The 19,402-nt window shown below is 36.6% G+C and overlaps 1 protein-coding gene across 3 annotated transcripts in view; it reads right to left on the minus strand.

The window, feature by feature from the left end:
• Nucleotides 1-19,402, minus strand: part of RGS22 (regulator of G protein signaling 22) — a 157,389-nt gene that overhangs the window by 112,180 nt on the left and 25,807 nt on the right. For 2 of the 3 annotated variants that reach the window (XM_017962189.2, XM_003903022.3), the window contains 5 exons: nt 15,881-16,102; nt 8,384-8,469; nt 7,294-7,462; nt 3,102-3,231; nt 319-949 (listed from right to left, as the gene is read on the minus strand). In XM_017962189.2, the coding sequence (XP_017817678.1) occupies nt 319-949; nt 3,102-3,231; nt 7,294-7,462; nt 8,384-8,469; nt 15,881-16,102 (1,238 nt within the window). The remainder of the gene's footprint in view (nt 1-318; nt 950-3,101; nt 3,232-7,293; nt 7,463-8,383; nt 8,470-15,880; nt 16,103-19,402) is intronic. The other variant, XM_017962190.2, reaches the window with a different exon arrangement.

A 19,402-nucleotide genomic window follows, 5' to 3' on the forward strand; every position in this document is an offset into this window, starting at 1 on the left:
AAAATTATACATCCTTTTAATGTTATAAAAATGAAAATAGAATAATTAATTTGAAAGTAGTTCTAGAATGTATGGGCAGAAACATAATGCAAACCCAAATAACTGTTATCATTAGTATCTGAAAACTATGAAATCAGAAAACTAGTGTGATCAATATTACTATTATAATAAAATAAGTTTTATTGTCATTCATTCCTCCAAGAATAAAAAATTACATTTTTAAAAATTTACTTTGGGCTTTCTCCCTGTGCTAAATAACCCAAATTAATATTCATAATTTGTTTTTAAAACTATTGAAAAATAAAAAAATAGAATTACCTTTGATGTCTTCCATGGTCCTTAAGAACTTTTAACCTCTCAATATCCATCCATAGCCACCAATATCTCTCTCCCAATGTACCTTTTATAAATTTCTTAAATCTTTCAAACTCCTTTCTATTGCCAATGTCATAAGTCCTATGAGAAATACACCAGTCGGCCCTGCTCTCTGGTCCAGCGCTCTCACTCTTTGAACTTAAACTTGTTTGTTCTATCTCTTCTGACCTCTCCTTTGTAGTTTGAACTAATTCACTTAAAAAATTCTTGCCACGAATAGACTCAAAACAATCATCAAATGACACTTTTGTTATATTGTTGAAGTTTATATAGTCTGGGGTTTCTCCAACTGGCTTTCCAACAATTTGCTGAATTGCTCCTCTCAAAATAAAGTATACATAGGAGCTTACAAATTCTTCACATGTTGAGAAATGCATTGTCAGGCTTTCACCAACATCCTGTTTCTTTTCAAGGTATACTCTCAGAAGAGCTTGAGAAGGAGTGTCTTGTAGAGATACAGACACCTCTTCTTCTTCTTCTCCTTCTTCTTCTTCAAATTCAGAAATCAATTTGGTGGTTTTAAATGGGTCTTTTTTTGTCCTAGGGTGAACTCCATCATCAAAGATAAAATTCTCTGTATTAAGTCATAAAAGACTATTAGATTAGATATGAATACAAACCTTTCTTATTATTAAATAGATACTATAGAGCCAGAACGTCAAATGGGTTTATCATAGGTAGTGACTGCATGGACCAGTGTCTTAAGAAGGATTCTGGGCCAGTCACGGTGGCTCATGCCTGTCATCCCAGCACTTTGAGAGGCCGAGGTGGGCGGATCACTTGAGGTCAGGAGTTCCAGACCAACCTGGCCAACATGGTGAAACCCCGTCTCTACTGAAAATACAAAAATTACCCAGGCATGGTGGTGTAGTAATCCCAGCTACTCAGGAGGCTGTGGCACAAGAATCGCTTGAACCCAGGAGATAGAGGTTGCAGTGAGCTTGGAGCACACCACTGCACTCCAGCCTGGGTGATAGAGCAAGACTCTGTCTCAAAAAAAAAAAAAAAAAGAAAAAGAAAAAAAAAGAAAGAACAGAAAAGAAACAAAAACGAAAAAAAGGAAGGATTCTGAGGTTACGTTTGGAACCAGTAGAAAAAAAACTGCCACTGGGAATTAACCTTGTATTCCCTGGATTTGGAAGAAAAGAATGGTGGCAGATGGACTAAATATCTGACATCCCTGACACACAGAAGATATTCGAAAATACATTATGTACTTTTAAAATGTAATATTCCAGACTGATATATAAATGTCAATACATAAGCACCAAATCTATTAAGGAATTAGAATATGTATACTAAATGATTATATGTGCTTTGATATTTCATGCTGTATGATAAAAGAAAATTCACTACCATAGATTGAGACCATATACGAACAGACCAGAACTGGAGACAATAATAGCAAGTTTTAAAATTCACCATTTCATTAAAAGATTCAATTACTATCAAACTTACAGTTTATCATTAAAGTTACAAAATGGCACGAGATACTTATGAAGGTTTACAAAAGGATTATTTGTATGCTTTTTCTAAAGATACAGTATTCAGCTCCCATTTTCTCTTTCAAAAATCAGTGACATGTCTGATGTTAGTGCTTTATTTCACATAGTAAATCTACCCCTTGAATTGCCACAGATCAGCTAACTGTTGTCATCCATGCCCCATTCTCAATGACCATTTTCTCAATTACCACAGTTCAAATCTCAATGAACTGGAAACATTTCATTACAATTTTTGTTGCTAATAAATTCCCCAATATTGAGAAATTAGACTTTGTGAGAGGATGCTGGACGTACACTCAATCCCATGGAACTGAAGGGAGGATGTTGCAGAGAGCGAAGCAGGCATTCCAGCTCACCATCTCCTGCCATCCTTCTCTTCCTGTATACTATTTTTATCTCCAATTATCTACTTCAATATTTTGGGAAAACAACAAGAAGCCTATGAATCCAACTATTTTCAATTGGGGAGATTATTTTCTTCTTTACCTAGACTCAGGTTCAATTCTAGGGAATCCAGATTTAACTTCCCCAGAGTCTGCGTATAGTTCTTAAAGAGATTAGTTAGGAACTGTAAGTGAATTCCTGAGTTCTTCTCCTGAGTCATCACACCTAAGTTTTTTTCTCTAACAATATCACAGTTAATAACTCCCATTTCTGGAAGATTCCTTTTATTTTTATAAAAAGTCAGTATAGCCACAAAGCTTCCCAAAGTAGAAATTTATATGCTTTTTAAGGTGAAAAATAATCTGAACTTAAAAACGGAAGGGAAACTCAATTCCCATCAATAACTATTTTATTTTTAGGAAGAGAAAATTGTTGTACCCACTTTATTGCAAAGACTTAACAAGAATTTGTAAACTATGATAAGAAATAATGACATTAATTGACTGCATATTAGGTATCAAGCACCAGGCCAGGCATTTCGTATACATTTAGTATATATCATTATTCTAATCTTACAGACAAGAAAAGGCAAGCCTCCAAGAAGTGGAAAAACTCATCAAACATCACACAGCGAATAAATATCAGAGTTGCATTCTAAACCCATCTCCTTTTCACTATACAAAGTTGTCTCTCAAAAAACATAGGAGGTGCAGTGAGGCAAAGGGTATGTGGATAATTTTTTCTCCCCAATCACTAACTACTGTACTGTAAAATTAGAACAAACAAACAAAAACTTAAAGAGAAGTTCTAAAGTCATTCTTGTCCTTTACTGCTTACCAGAAACAGATGAAATAGCTGGTGATTTAAGTTTGTTGTAGGGTACACAACAGGGTAACGAAAAGGTTGATACTGTTTGCTGACTTTGTTTTGCTAATGCAAACCAATCTTTTGTTTGAGCATAGGAAGCCTAGGAAGAAGGGAGCATATTAGTTTAACATATGATTAGCAATATTGCTCTGATCACAAACCTGGAAAAATCATTATAATAATATTCAACTTGCACAGTACAATATGTAAAGTGAAAATTATCTCATGAAGGAAAATAAAATTATACTCAAAAAATTCATTAGCTAAGAGGAAACTGAAGGAAATTTCAAACCATTTTTTTTTTTTTTGTATTTGATAACCAAAGGAAAATATGTGTCCAATACTTATAAATTCTCCACTCTCACTCTCAGGCTATTGTTGACCAAAGGCATGAAACCCTACTTCCTGGATTCACTACAAATTCATGCCATCTGACTTCAACTTGGCAGTCACCAGACCCATCAATCCTTTTGCTAGCTGCTCCCCTTTACAACTTTCCCAATTACTTCAGGTACCCTATTCTGTCTCACCTGGCTCAGTATTTTTAACAAATGCTCCCCCAGTATGACAGAGACACTATTCTTAGTGCCACTGGACCCTCTCCAAACTCAGCTGCCCCTTTGCATTAGACTCAGTTTTCACAACTTTGCTTAGATTGAATGCTTTTTGCACACTGATTCCTAACTCCATCTGTCCTAACTGCAGCATTCCATTTTTCCTTTCCTTTGTATACCCCTGAACTAGCCAATTCAATTCTGAAGTTGATCCTTAGCTTCTAGAACCCCAGCCCTAAGAAGCTCCTATCGTAGCCTTCTTGGGAAGATTCCTCTGCCTGCCTCTCTCTGTAATGTCCTCTTTTATTTTTACTAGAGAATCCAAGTTGTTCAACAAGAGCAGAGACGGGAGTGTTCAACATTCCTCTCATTTCTCATTTATCCAACTGAATCAGCTGGTTGGTCAGCACTTAGCCTAAGAAACACTTGGAGAATAGGTACCTCAAATGGAAGAAAAATTACTCCCTATCTATTATGCAGAATTAACATGGCAAGTCAAGCCACATAAGAAGATCAAAGCAAGACAGAGAAATGAGAGGTGGCAGCTATGCAGTCACCATCCCTCTTACAGGTGAAGTTTCCCAGGTGCATAAAAGCTTTCAAAGACTAACTCACTTTTGTTCCCCTTTTCCTTTAAAATCAAGTTATTTATTAGTAATTATATGTTCATCTAACATATAATTATATGTTTACCTAACATATAATTATCAAGTGACTACTTTATCCTAAGCAATAGCCTAAGCAGGAGGCCAAAATAATTAAGAAACGTTCAAGGAATTGAGAGAGACCAACATACAAGGTCCTTGCTATTTCAACCGCAAAAAAAGAAAGAGGGAGTAGAACACAGGAGAGAAAGAAGTCATCAGTCAGACTTCAACATCTTTAACATAATTATTCCACTTTATATATTTTTTTGGGGGGAAGTGGAGACAGAGTCTCATTCTGTCACCCAGGCTGGAGTTTAATGGTGCAATCTTAGCTCACTGCAACCTCTGCCTCCCGAGTTCAAGCAATTCTCCCGCCTCAGCCTCCCGAGTAGCTGTGATTACAGGCACCCACCACCATGCCTGGCTAATTTTTGTATTTTTAGTAGAGACGAGGTTTCACCATGTTGGTCAGGCTGGTCTGGAACTCCGGACCCCATGATCCGCCCACCTCAGCCTCCCAAAGTGTTGGGATTACAGGCGTGAGCCACTGCACCCGGCCTATACTTTTAAGAGATGAGTCAATTGTTTTTTAGATGGTATAACTTAAGGCTCAAAGAAATATTACCAATTATCATGAAGATTAATCCCTATGTATAGTCATGACATAAATAATGTAAACATCCAAGAACTTTGAATCTGCAAAATTCAAAGGCTATTGAAAAATGGTAATATATAGTTAAAGTGGCTATGTGGTGGCTCATGCCTATAATCCTAGCACTTTGGAAGGCTAAGGTTGGAGGACTGCTTGAACCCAGGAGTTCAAGACCAATCTGGGCAACATAGACCCTGTCTCTACAAATAATTTTTTAAAAATTAGCCAGGAATGGTGATGCACTCTTGTGGTCCCAGCTGGGAGGCTGAGGTGGGAGAATTGCTTGAGCCAGGGAGGTTGAAGCTGCAATGAGCCATGATTGCATCATTCCACTCCAGCCTGGGCAACACACTGAGATCCTGTCTCCAAAAAAAAAAAAATTTGTGTGTGTATATATATATAGTGTTAAAGTTTACTCAAGTGAATACAAATGAGTTTTTTTCATCTCAGAAAATACCAAAAGTAAACTAGTTTGGATTTTAACTCCCTTATATTTAATTAAATTCACATATAGCAAATCAGAACTTATTCCCCTAGATTGATTCTTCCCTTTACATGTTTATTGACCTTGAGTACATATTTTTTAGGACATTTCCAACATTTCTATAGTATAAATTAAGGGAAAAAATATTGCCAGGCATAGTGGCTCACGCCTGTAATGCCAACTCTTTGGTAGGCTAAGGTGGATGAATTGCTGGAGCTTAGTAGTTCAAGACCAGCCTGGGCAACATGGCAAAACCCTGTCTCTACAAAAAATACACAAAAATTAGCAGGGCGTGGTGGCATATGCCTGTAGTCCCAGCTACTTGTGGGTGCTGAGGCAGGAGGATCCCTTGAACCTTGGGAAGTCAAGGCTGCAGTGAGCTGAGACTGTACCACTGCACTCCAGCATGGGTGATAAAGCGAGACCCTGTCTCAAAAAAAAAAAAAAAAAAAGGAAAGAAAGAAAAAAATACTTAAAATCAGTATGAGAAGAAAAATGTGCCTTAAATACACCACAAAGCATTATTCAGTGGAAATAATGGAACTGGCATAACTGTAAATGTTTTTGACAAATACTGCTGATAGAAATGCTGAACTACAAAATTAATAGGAGATACACAAGAAAAAAAAAGTTCAAGTAAATTTAGCCTATCTATTCCAACACAGAAGGCAAAGAGGCTTCCTCTTGTATGATAATTTTGATCAACTGAAAGTGCCTTATTTGCAAGTAAGCCTTAAGGTTTTAAAAAAAAAAAAAAAAAAATGGAAGTGCCTACCCAGAATACTGTGTTGTAAAGAATCTGGAGTCAAATCCTAGCTCAGCAGAAAAATTTCCACAATTGATTAACAAAGTCTGTCATAGGGAGTAGCAGCACAAGGGCTACATATTTGCCATTCCTAATTTTGTATAGAACTGTGTATTAGAAGTATAGTTCCAGATACAAGATCTAATAATTAGAGGCCAAAGATCAAACAACAGTTCTTACTACATTATGACTCTCCAAAAGGATATTTGATTCTAGGTTAAATCTCTTCAAATGCTCTCATACACCCTCACATTTCTCTAATCATGGATGACAAATTTATTTGATAACAACCTTACAGTAACACATTTTACTACTAAGGAATAACCTAGAGAAAAGGAAGGAAAAGACTCAATTTATCTTTTTGTACAAAAGTAACAGAATCCAAACCATAGCAATTTTGGAATGAACAATGAAACCATGGATATAATTCAAGTTACCCTTGCTTTCCAGGTGACACTGCATGTTCTTCAACCTTGCCTTTGTCTCTTTAGACACATGAGGATAATATTTCTAACTACATTTCAAATTAAAGACAGCAGAGCAAATTAGTTAGCATAAATCTATAAGAATTATTGCTAAATCTGCTTTACATGTATTTGAAATCATTTTTTCTGTTCAGGTAATACAAACGCCTTAAAATAAGAAGTTACAGCCAGGTGTGGTAGCTTACACCTGTAATCCCAGCACTTTGGGAGGTAGAGGTGAGTGGATTCCTTGAGTCCAAGAGTTCAAGACCAGCCTGAGCTACATGGTAAAACCCCATCTCTACAAAAAATGCAAAAACAAAGTTAGCCGGGTGTGGTGGTGCATGCCTGTAGTCCCAGCTACTCAGGAGGCTGAGGTGGGAGGATCACCTGAGCCCGGGAGGTGGAAGCTGCAGTGAGCTGTGATCATGCCACTGCACTCCAGCCTGGGTGACAGAGTGAGATCCTGTCTCAAAAAAATATATGTATAAAATAAAAAATAAAATCAGAAGTTTTAATGAAGCGCTAAGTCATGAAAAAATACTCATACTTTTACCTCACCAAGTGATACATAGAACTTTTTCATAATTACAAGATTATCTTCTTCAGTGGCAGGAGGTGGTAGACTGGGTGGTTTTTTCACGATCCAGGGAGAAAAATTTGATTCTACTGTGAAATTCATGCCGGACTTGCTCCATCTTACTTGTGAGACCAATTTGGCTAACCTGCATTTTAGGAATCATACAAATTTAAAACAAGTTTCAAATATAGCAGAATTCAGGGAAAAACCTAAAATTTTATTTTATGTATTCAAGCCAATCTCTTCTCCTCACTTAATGATGATTTTCTTTGGCTCTGTTAAAATTAATAGCTTATGGCCGGGCGCGGTGGCTCAAGCCTGTAATCCCAGCACTTTGGGAGGCCGAGACGGGTGGATCATGAGGTCAGGAGATCGAGACCATCCTGGCTAACACGGTGAAACCCCGTCTCTACTAAAAATACAAAAAACTAGCCGGGCGCGGTGGCGGGCGCCTGTAGTCCCAGCTACTCGGGAGGCTGAGGCAGGAGAATGGCGTGAACCCGGGAGGCGGAGCTTGCAGTGAGCTGAGATCCGGCCACTGCACTCCAGCCTGGGCGACAGAGCGAGACTCCGTCTCAAAAAAAAAAAAAAAAAAAATTAATAGCTTATTCATAAAACCACTAATTAGTTAAGAATTATTCATTTTAATTGATTTTTACTTAAAAATGGTTGTTCAGAGGTCAAATTTTAGGTTCTTACATGTTAAAAGTCAGAGAACATAAAGGAAAACTTGGTTCTGGACTATAGCATTCTATGTTTTTCATGTCACACTAGTTTTCATTGTTAAACACTCTGCACCTAAATACCGTTATCACCAATAGATAATTTTTAAATTATGACTGGTTGGAGAGGCTCATGCCTGTAATCTCAGGTTTTGGGAGGCCAAGGCAGGAGGCTCTCTTGACGCCAGGAGTTCGAGATCAGCCTGGGCAATACAGCAAGACCCTGACTCTACAAAGAATTTAAAAGATTTGCCACACATGGTGGCACACAGCTGTAGTCCTAGCTAATTGGGAGGCTAATGTATACGTATTTTAAAATACATATATTGATGGGACTATAATACCTGTATTCAAAGTAGCAATCACTTTCCAGAAATGCTGGAAGTCTTTTTTTTTTGATCCACTTAATACCTTCTTCACGACTGAGACACTACGAGAAGAAAAAGAGCAAGGAAAAGAAGGTCAAAGAAAATCACTTTTAGGATGATTAACGCTTAATCATGAGAGCAATAATGACCTCCAGCTGTCAGCAGGAGCCCTGCCCCTAGGTCTTCTATTTCCACTAGAGAGATCAATAAACCTGAGCCACAAATGTGAGGCACTTCTTGCCTCTGGTACGTTTTTAATTCTCTTAACAATTCTATATCAACTATATAATGCCTCAATTTTTACAGATTAACAAATCGAATCCAGAGAAGTTAAGTAACTTGTTGAAGGAGGGAGAATGAGGGGGAAAAAAAAGCCAATGAATCTCAGTATTTTCAGTCATAAAATGGATTAAAAATAATCACAAACAGAAAAAGAACCACCAAGAAAACTTGGTAAGGCCACCAAGGTCACTGCAGGCCCCTTGTTCATCAAGTTTAAAAAAGTGTTTTAACTGTTTAACATCTCCAGGCACTCTCTTACGGATAAAAAAGTTAATAATGATAGTAGAGTGTTACAAATGCCACAGTGTAGGCTTCTGTGGGAGCCCACAGAGACATTTAACTCAGAAGAGGTTTCCCACAGAACATGCACTTCACTCTTTGACCCGAAGCAAGGCTAGCTAGGTTGAGCAGGGAAGCAAAAGAGGAGACAAACCACAAGTGTAGCGGTATTAGGTCACAGGATGAGATTTAAGGGATGGAGAGAGAAAGGTTGGAGAAGTAGGCAGGGTCATGACTGCAAATAGCGTTTTAAATAACATTAAAGAGTACAGATTTTATCTTGAGGTTGTGAGAGCAATACAGAATTACTGAATTACTGAAGAGTTACTGTTGTTCATCCTAAAATACTTACTGTTGATTCTACTTTTTCTTGTATTCACTTTTTCCAGAATTCTAAATAATATCAGTACCTTGGACACAAAACATATGTTACTAATAAATAAAACAATCTCAGTGAGGTAAATGTGTTTGCATTTATGTGGCTTCCATGGACAATCTAAGGTGATAGTTTTGCTGCGATATTGCATAAGAGTTAACACATAGACCATTACTAACTCTAGTGAGGAAATAGAATGTCCATACAGTAGTGTTGCTGACATCTAATGTGCTGATGCTCATGAGGGTGATGTGTGCTCATCATTGCTGATATGTGCAGAAGTCTTTAGGCATTCAGGATTGGAACATCAAATAGTTTTCTTCTATTCAGCAAAAAAAAACCATATTCATTTGCCTTCACCAAACACTATCTTCTGCATAATGAAAGAATAGAAGAAAACCATGGAAATAGCCAGCACCTAATCAGCAGCACCTTGTTGACAATCTGACTGCTTATCAGTGAGATCTGAAGGACATTTGGATCTTAGAAAGACTCTGCATAGGCTACACACTGACAACCATGCAGGACTTCTGAACTCCCATTAGCGCTACATTCAATGTATCACAGAAAGATACCAAACTACATATAAAGATCCACATGAATCCTTAAAGAATTCTATAAGGTTGTCAAAGTAGTCAGTTCATTCAAAACCAATTTGCTGAATATTCAGCTAGTAAACAGTTTACCTATAATTCATCCTCTTTTGAGTGTTTTTGTACCTATTTGACCTAAAAATAAAATGAATAAAAAAGTTTAAAAAGAATAAAATCAAAAATTGAAGAAAAGTCTTTAGCCAAGCTGAAAACAAAACTCTTCGTGGTTTTAAAAAGTAACTAAATATAAAGACAAAAAACATACAAGACAATCCTGATCAACCATAAAATAACTTAATAAATACGTATAAGAAACACAAAAAGAATCTATCTAAGGTTAAATTATTTAAACCTTAAAAAAAAATTCTGTAAGTTGGTTAAGAAACAGAAAGGGATGACCAGAATGTTAAGGGAAGATGACTTTAGGTAAATCAGTACAGAACTATTTCCGAATAGCCATACGCAAGCTGTTTAAAGTGTCTATAGAATTGGATTAATAAAAAATTATATTTAGATGTACAAGGCAAACACATAAAGCATGGCTATCAGTCAGTAGATCTGATTGGTTAGATTTATTGAGGTATAAATTACATACAGTGAAATCCACTCTTTTTAATACAGTTCTGCAAGTTTTGACAAATGCATATAATCATGTAACCAGGACTACAATCAAGATACAGAAAAGTTCCAACACTCTCCAAATTTCCTAATGCCACTTTGTAGTCAGCAACTCCGTCCAACCCTAGGCTCTGACAACCACTGATCTGTTCCACAGTTGTGCCTTTTCCAGAATGTCATATAAATAGAATCAATATAGTATGTACTTTTGATTCTAGTATCTTTCATTCAGCATAAAGCATTTAAGATGTATCTATGTTCTTTCATGTATAAATCATTCTTTTTTGTTGCTAAGTAATATTCCACTGTATGTATATACTACAGTGTCTTTATCCATTCACGAGTTAAAGGAATCTGGAAAACTTCCAGCTTTTGTGATCATGAATAAAGCTAACTGTAGACATTTACATGCAGGTTTTTGTGTGAGTATAACTTTTCATTTCTTTTGGGTAATACTCAGGGGTAGGACAGACAGGCAGTGATATGGTATGGATATTTGCCTCATCCAAATCTTGTACTGAATGTGATCCCCAATGCTGGAGGTAGGGCCTCATGGGAGAGATGTCATGGTCATGGGAGCGAATCCCTCATGAATGTCTTGGTGTCCTCCCCATGGTAATAAGTGAGTTCTCACTTTGTTAGTTCACATGAGACCTGGTTGTTTAAAGAGCCTGATACCTCCTCACTCTCTCCCTTGCTACCTCTCTTGCCATGTGATATGCCTCCTCCCTCTTTGTCTTCCACCATAAGTGGGAGCTTCCTGAGGCCCTCACCAGAAGCAGATGCTAATGCCATGCTTCTTATACAGTCTGCAGAACCATGAGCCAAATAAACCTCTTTCTTTATAAATTGCCCAATTTTGAGTATTCCTTTATAGCAACACAAATGGACTATAGGTGGTATGGTATATGTTTAACTTGGAAAGACGTGCCAAAATGTTTTCCAAAATGGAATTCTCACCAATGAGAATGGACTTTTGAGTTGCTTCCACTTTTTGGCTATTATGAATGATGCTGCTATGAACATTTGTATGTAAGTTTTTGTGTGAACATATGTATTCAATACTCTTGAGTATATACCTAGAAGTGGCATTTCTGGGTAATTTGATAACTCTTGGGCTAAGCTCTAAAGAACTGCCTAATATTTTCCAAAGTAGCTGTACCGTCTTACAATTGCACCAGCAGTGTATGAAGGTTCTAATCACTTCAAATCCTCACAAACGTTTGTTATTATTTGCCTTTTTTAAAATCATAGCCATACTGTTGGGTGTGAAGTAGTGTCCCATTGTGATTTTGATTCCATTTCCCTTATGACTAATGATGTTGAAAATCTTTTCATGTGCTTGTTGTTTATCTTATTTGGAGAAATGTCTATTCTAAACCCTTTGCACATTTTTAAATTGGGTTATTTGTCTTTTTATTTTTGAGTTCTAAGAGTTATTTTTATAGTTTAGATACACATCTTTATAAAATATATGATTTGCAAATATTTGCTCTCATTCTGTGGGTTGTCTTTTTACTTTCTTGGTAGTGTCCTTTAGAGCATGAAAGTTTTGATTTATCTTTTTTTCCTTGTGCATTTGGTGTCATATCTAACAAAACCAATGCATAATCCAAGGTTATGAAGATTTACACCTGTATTATCTTCTTAAATAGAATTATCTTTTTTGCATTGTTGGATTTAATTTGCTTATTTTTTGAGGATTTTTGTGGTCTGTGTTCATGAATGATGTTAAGTTGTAAGTTTTTCTTTTCCTTCAAATTCCTTCATTTAGTTTTGGCATCAGTGTAATGCCCATCTCAAAAAATGAATTAAAAATTGATTTCTTTTGTTTTTTGTATAAGTTTTTATAAATTTAAGGTTAGTTCACTTCTAAGTGTTTGATAGAATTAAACAGTGAAGCCATCTGAGCCTGGAGTTGTCTTTGTGGAAAGACTTTAAACTGTGAATCCAACTTCTGTAATAGATGTAGGACTACTCAGATTATCTATATCTCCTTCAGTGACCATTGATAATTTGTGCCTTTTAAGAAATATGTGGGCCGGATGCAGTGGTTCATGCCTGTAATCCCAGCACTTTGGGAGGCCGAGGTAGGTGGATCACTTGAGGCCAGGAGTTCGAGAGCAGCCTGGCCAACATGGTGAAACCCCATCTCTACTAAAAACAGAAAAATTATCTGTACATAGTGGCATATGCCTATAATCCCAGCTACCTGGAAGGCTGAGGCAGGAGAATCGCTTGAACCTGGGAGGTGGAGATTGCCGTGAGCTGAGATCATCCCACTGCACTCTAGCCTGGGCATCAGAATGAGACCCTGTCTCCAAAAAAAAAAAAAAAAAAAAAAAAAAAAAAAAGCCTATTTCATTTAAATGTCATGAGCTTATAGACATAAAATTGTTTGCAAATTCTCTTTTTTTTTTTAACTGTCTGTAAAATTTGTAAAGACATCCCCTCTTTCATTTCTGATATTGGGCATGTATATCTTCTCTCTCTTTCGCTTCAGCATTCTGGCTAAAAGTTTACCAATTTCATTGATTTTTTCAAAAAACAAGGCTTTATTTTCATTGATTTTTCTCTCTTATTTTTCTGTTTTCAATTTCATTGATTCTGTTCTTTATTTCTTTACTTTTGGTTTAATTTTAACTTAATTTTTCTAGTTTCTCATAGTGAAAAGTAGATCGTAGATTTATTTAGTCTTCTCTATTATAAGCACTTAATGGTACAAATTTCCCTGTAAAGACTAATTTAGTTGCATCCCACAAATTTTGATATGTTATGCTTTAGTTTTTATTCAATTCAACATAATTTTTAATTCCCCTTGGGACTTAGTCTTTGACCTATGAATTATTTAGGAGTATGTTATGCAATTAAGTATTTAAGGATTTTGTTACCCATTTATAGTTTAATTCTGAAGTGGTCTGAGAACACAGTTGGCAAGATTTCAAATCTTTTAAGTTTGCTGAAATTTATTTTATGGCCCAAAATATGGTCTATTTTGGTAAATATTCCCAGTGCACTAGAGAAAAAAATGTTGTGGGATAAACATCCACTGTAGTGGGACAAAGTGCTCTGTAAAGATCAATTAGATTTACTTGGTTGTTAGTGTTTTTCAGAACTTCCATTTCCTTACTGATCTTCTATCTTTTCTATCAGTTACTGAGAGCAGTGCTTTAGTCTCCAATTATAACTATAAATTTATCTATTTCTCCTTTCAGTTCTATCAGCTCTTGCATCATGTATTCTGAACCTCTGTTGTTAGGTGCATACATATTGTGAGTTGTTAAGCTTTCTTGGTGAATTGACCCTCCCCCTTTTATCATTATGTAATGTTCCTCTTTATCCATGGTAAGATTCCTTGTTCTAAGGGCTGCTTTGCCAGATATCAATATAGTCACTCCAGCTTTCCTTTAATTCATAATTGTATGGTATACCTTTTACTATCCTTTTCACTTCTAAACTATTTATGTCTTATTTTTAAGGTTAGTTTCTTGTAGACAGCAAATAATCACAATTTTTAAAAAATCATCCCTGACTCTGGCTTTTACTTGGGGTGCTTAGGCCATTAAATTTCATGTAATTATTGGTGTATATTATTATTATCATTATTTTTAGAGATGAGGCCTCACTCTGTCACACAGGCTGGAGTGCAGTGGCACCATCATAGCTTACTGCAGCCTCAAACTCCTGGGCTCAAGTGATCCTCCTGCCTCAGCCTCTCAAGGCTCTGGAATCAAAGGAATGACACATCATGACAACTCAATATGATTAATTATATTATTAGTCATATACATTAATTATATGATTAAGGTGATATTAATTATTGATGTGGTTTGTTTAAAATCACTGCTACCATTTTCCTAGTTGTTTTATTCTTTATGTGTCTATATTCTTTGTCTGTTTTTTCCTCATTTTCTGTCTGCTTTTCATTTAGTACTTTTTAATTCCTTCGATCTCCACTACTGTTTTTATTTTTATTTATTTTTAGTATATTTTTGAGACAGGGTCTCACTTGGTTGTCTAGACTGGAATGCAGTGGTGTGATCACAGCTTACTGCAGCCTTAACCTCCCAGGCTTAGGTGATCCTCCTACCTCAGCCTCCCGGGTAGCTGGGACTACAGGTACATGCCACCATGCCTGGCTAATTTTTTATTTTTTGTAGAGATAGGGTTTCGCCATGTTACCCAGGCTGGTCTCTAACTGCTGAGCTCAGGCAATCCACCTGCGTTGGCTTCCCAAAGTGCTGGGATTATAGGTGTGAGCCATTGCAGCTGGCCTGTTTTCATTACTCATGCCTCTTTTTAAAAACTTCCAAATTGCTGCCCTAGTTTTATAATAGACATGCTTAATTAATCAGTCTACCTTCAAATATATCAAATAAGATCATCTAAATCTTTCCGAGAAACTTGTGTCAAAGCACATAACTCAAGAAGCTCCTAAATAGCTTTTAACAATAAATAAATAGGTCATAAAGACCTCCATACAATTAAAAATTTCTATTCACTGAAGGAAGTGAATAAAACAATAAATATTGTCCCACCTAGTAAAAAATTTTTAAACTAACTTTTGATGAAAGTTAAAGATAGAAATTATTTCAATTCAGTAACAGAAGAATTGAAGAACTTTCAGGCTAGAGTAAATCTATGTCTTAAATGTTAGACATACTTCAGCCTAGTTATACTAGACATTTTGAATCACTGTGAAATAGTATTGTTAAACATTCATTATTATTTTCATTTCATCCATGCAAGAAACCTAAGTAGTAGGTAGTAAAGGCCTCATCCGACAGATGATGAAAATCAGACTCATCAAAGTGACTTGTACACAGAGTCAGTAAGCAGAGGAGCCAATATTAGAATGCAGGTTTTCTGACCTCATGCTAAGGAGACACAATCTAGAAGCTGAAAATGAAATTTCAGGCCAAGGAGGTCAGAGCCACACAGTACAACTTGAGGGTCAGAAGTCTCAATTCCCAACTGCTTGACAGGATTGGTTCAAAACCCAAATGAAATACATTGCCTATATATCCACATTTTCCACCATGCATCAAAATTATAAAGGATACTTATATTTATATGACTCAAAACTAACCTAATATTCAAATATTCAAGGTAAATTACATGAATTTTCTCAAATTGATAAATGAACATCAACAAAACTGCTAAACTGGCCATTAGATTTGAAGAGTGCTTAACAAATACTATGTGTACGTACAACACAGGTTAATAAATGTAGCTACACTTCAAAAAGGGAAGCCTAAGGAAACTCATGTTGATTTCACCAAATGCTTTATCCATCTAACAAGATAAAACAGTATACTTTCTTACCATAATATTGTAGTTGACATTAATGGTCTCATTTTCTTCGGAGGCATTCATTTGAACAGGTTTAACCTCATTCTTTCCTTTCCTTACAACATCAAAAATGGGATTTCGAGGTTGCTGGTTTTGTAGAATTTTTTTCAGTTGTTTTTCCAGAAGTTGTGGAGCATCATTAACTACTTCAAAGACTCCATAATCTGCATTAAATCTAATTGCCTCCGAAAAGGTCTGCAATATAAATTTGTGGAAATTAAAACATTTTTTAAACCTGAAAACTCACAGTCTCTAAGAAGACTTGTGGTTTACATACATGCATGCATACCTCAGAGTTTTGTGTTTTTAATCATTCCCTCTTCCTTTTTAGGACCTAGGAAATCCCTTGGGTAGAGGTCAGGGAACCCACCGAACTCTTCCTTGCCAATGTACTTATGCCATGAGTAACTGTCAGGGTATGCTATGGCAGAAATTCCCTTTGTATGAACATCTTACCACTGTGATTATTTGAAACTGGACAGAAATATATACCTGGCTTTACAAAGCTATGTTATTCTCTTAGAAGGGGGTGGATCACTAGGGAGGAATGAGTAAAGGAAGAAATAATGCTCCCACTGTCTTTCATCCTTAGGAGCCATGAAGGCTAACAATCTCCCTTGTCCAAAAGGACAAATTTAAGTATAATATGCTCTTCAGTTAAGACTATTTCAACACCATCCTTCGCGCTGTGACAAAAAAAGAGAGAAGAAAATAACATTTCTGAGGTTTTTATCGGTAATTCTAAATGCTGCCAACTTTTATTTAAAGCCAGTCAATTGATATACAATAGTCAGGAATCTTGAGTTTGAATGCCAGTTTGCCAATAAGTAGCTCTGTGACTCTAGGTAAATCACTGAACATCTTTGAGGCCTCCACTTCCGTAAGAAGTAAATGGTGAATTGGCCATGTCTTTTCCCATTTGTCCTCCGAATCTTGAATCAGGTCCCTTTTTCAGAATATTTGTTTATTTTAGGGTACCTTCAGTGAACTGACTATTCATGTAGATTAACTTATACATGCTTAGGCGAGTGGTAGAAGACATCAAACTCTTCCCCTTGGATCAGTAAGTGTTCTAAGTAGAACATTAATTCAAATTTTACTACGGGATTGCTAGATATACTATAGTCATAATTTAATAAGCGGTAGAATTTCATAGTAAAATTGGAACTAGAAGCATGTGTATATATATATTTAAATTTTAATGTCAGATAATATCACATCTCTAAGGTCTGACTGTCTCCCCTTCTGAGGAATTAAAGTACATGGATGATATAGTTCAAGACGAATATCAGTCCACAGTCTCAAAAGCCTTAGGACTAAGAGTTTCTCCCAAAATGATAAATATTGCTCAATGAGTAAGAAAGAATTAGCCATAAATTACATATAAAGTCTCTTCAATAGATATATTTCATTAGTTGCCCACTGCATCTGTCTTTCAAACATGGGATTCAAACAGGCACCATTTACCTAAATGACATAAATAGTATCCCTAAACTATGCTATCACTAAACTAAAGAGAAAAAAGAGTCTGCTGATATCACAGATCAGATTTATCTGGTTGGAGAAAGGAAATTAATTAAACTTGGCAGAGAATGACATCAAATATTAATGTGGGTAGGAGAAATTAAGCTGTATAAAGTGAAAGACCATCTGGAAAACATTTCTTCTAGTTCTGAGTATACATGGAACAAGAGAACAAGCTTGACTTCTATTGTTTACCTTTCTTTTTTTTTTTTTTTTTGCCTCCTACCCTCCGACCTGGTATAGCCAGAGGAACACAAGGCTGTGATAATCTAAAGCAAAGAATGTTAATTAGTTAGTTCAATGGATAAATAAAACATTTCCTACTAACAAAGTAAAAAGTGCTCAAGTAAAAAAATTAGGAGGGACTGTTGATACCCTAAGACCCTAGTATCAATCTTACTTAGTAGTAGTGAGTAGTTAAGGTATAGTTGGCAGAAATAATGAAGATGATAAGGACTATTTACTGAATGTCTATCACATGCTAGGCATGTGATGGACACTTTATTTTTTTTTCTTTCCAACTTTTATTTTAGGTTTAAGGGGTACATATGCAGGTTTGTTACATGGGTAAATTGCATGTTGCAGGGGTTTGGTGTACAGATAATTTTGTCACCCAGGTAATCAGCATAACACTCAATAGCTAGTTTTTCAATCTTCACCCTTCTTCCATTCTCCATGCTCAAGTAGGCCCCTACAATAGTAGGTCTATTGCTCCCTTCTTTGTGTCCATGCGTGCTCAATGTTTAGCTCCCACATATAAGTGAGAACATGTGGTATTTGGTTTTCTGTTCCTGCATGAATTCCCTTAGGTTAAAGGTCATGATGGACACTTTAAAAGCACTCTCTTGAATACTTCCACATTCCTGACATAGCTCTTCACAAAAAACTGATGGTAGGGACGGCTAAGTGATAGTCCATGGACTCAGAGCTATAAAGTGCTAGACGATCAGGGTTATGGAAACAAGTCTCTCTGGTCCCAAAGACAGAACATTTCCTCTTCTTTAATACACATAAAGTTTCTTTATTACATATAAAGTTTATTCACATAAGACAAAACTAGTGTGTACTGACCACTTCTCTACGCCAAGGACTCTGCTAGGTAATAATCCTATGAAGTTAGGGTAGCTTGGATTCAAACAAAGCGTTTTGATTCCAAAGCCTATACTCTTATCTACTCTGGTTCTACTAGTAAAGGCACAGAAGCATGAAGCAACATGGTGTATGTGGGTAACTCTACGTAGCCGGATTAGAACAAGAATAGCCGTAGTTGGAATAGTTTAAGGAAGAGAGAAGAAAGACTTGAAGTAGATAACGTAGTATAACCACATCACGAAAGGCTTTGCATGCCATTTCAAGAAGTATGGGCTTTATCTTAACCCTCTAGGAAACAGGGAGACATATGAACATCCTAAGTAGGAAAGTAACATAGTTACTTCTAATTTGTGTTTTAGAAAGGTTCTGCAGCAGTTTGGAGGATATAATGGTTGCTTTCCAGCTCATGAGCTGGTGCGGTGGGCTGCTCACATTCCACAAGCAGAACCATCACCACACTCTGGGGAGACTGGCTGTTATCGCAGAGCTACTGCTATCACATCACAAACAGGTTTTGTGTAAAAATTACTAACTCTCTGGATGGGACACTGTCCCCGTCACACGCAGGGGCTAGGGGAGGATTTAAAGCAGGTAGTTAACAATTACTTTTGAGTTTTTTTGAGACTGAGTCTCGCTTTGTCCTCAGGCTGCAGTGCAGTGGCGCTGTCTCAGCTCAGTGGCGCAATCTCGGCTCACTGCAACCTCTGCCTCCTGGGTTCAAGCGATTCTCTTGCCTCAACCTCCCGAGCAGCTGGGACTACAGGCACACACCACCATGCCCAGCTAATTTTTGTAGTTTTACTAGAGATGGGGTTTCACCGTGTTGGCCGGATGGTCTCAATCTCAGTCTTGACCTTGTGATCCACCCATCTTGGCCTC

The sequence above is a fragment of the Papio anubis genome, chromosome 8 (genome assembly GCF_008728515.1).
Source record: "Papio anubis isolate 15944 chromosome 8, Panubis1.0, whole genome shotgun sequence".
Classification (NCBI taxonomy): Eukaryota; Metazoa; Chordata; class Mammalia; order Primates; family Cercopithecidae; genus Papio; species Papio anubis.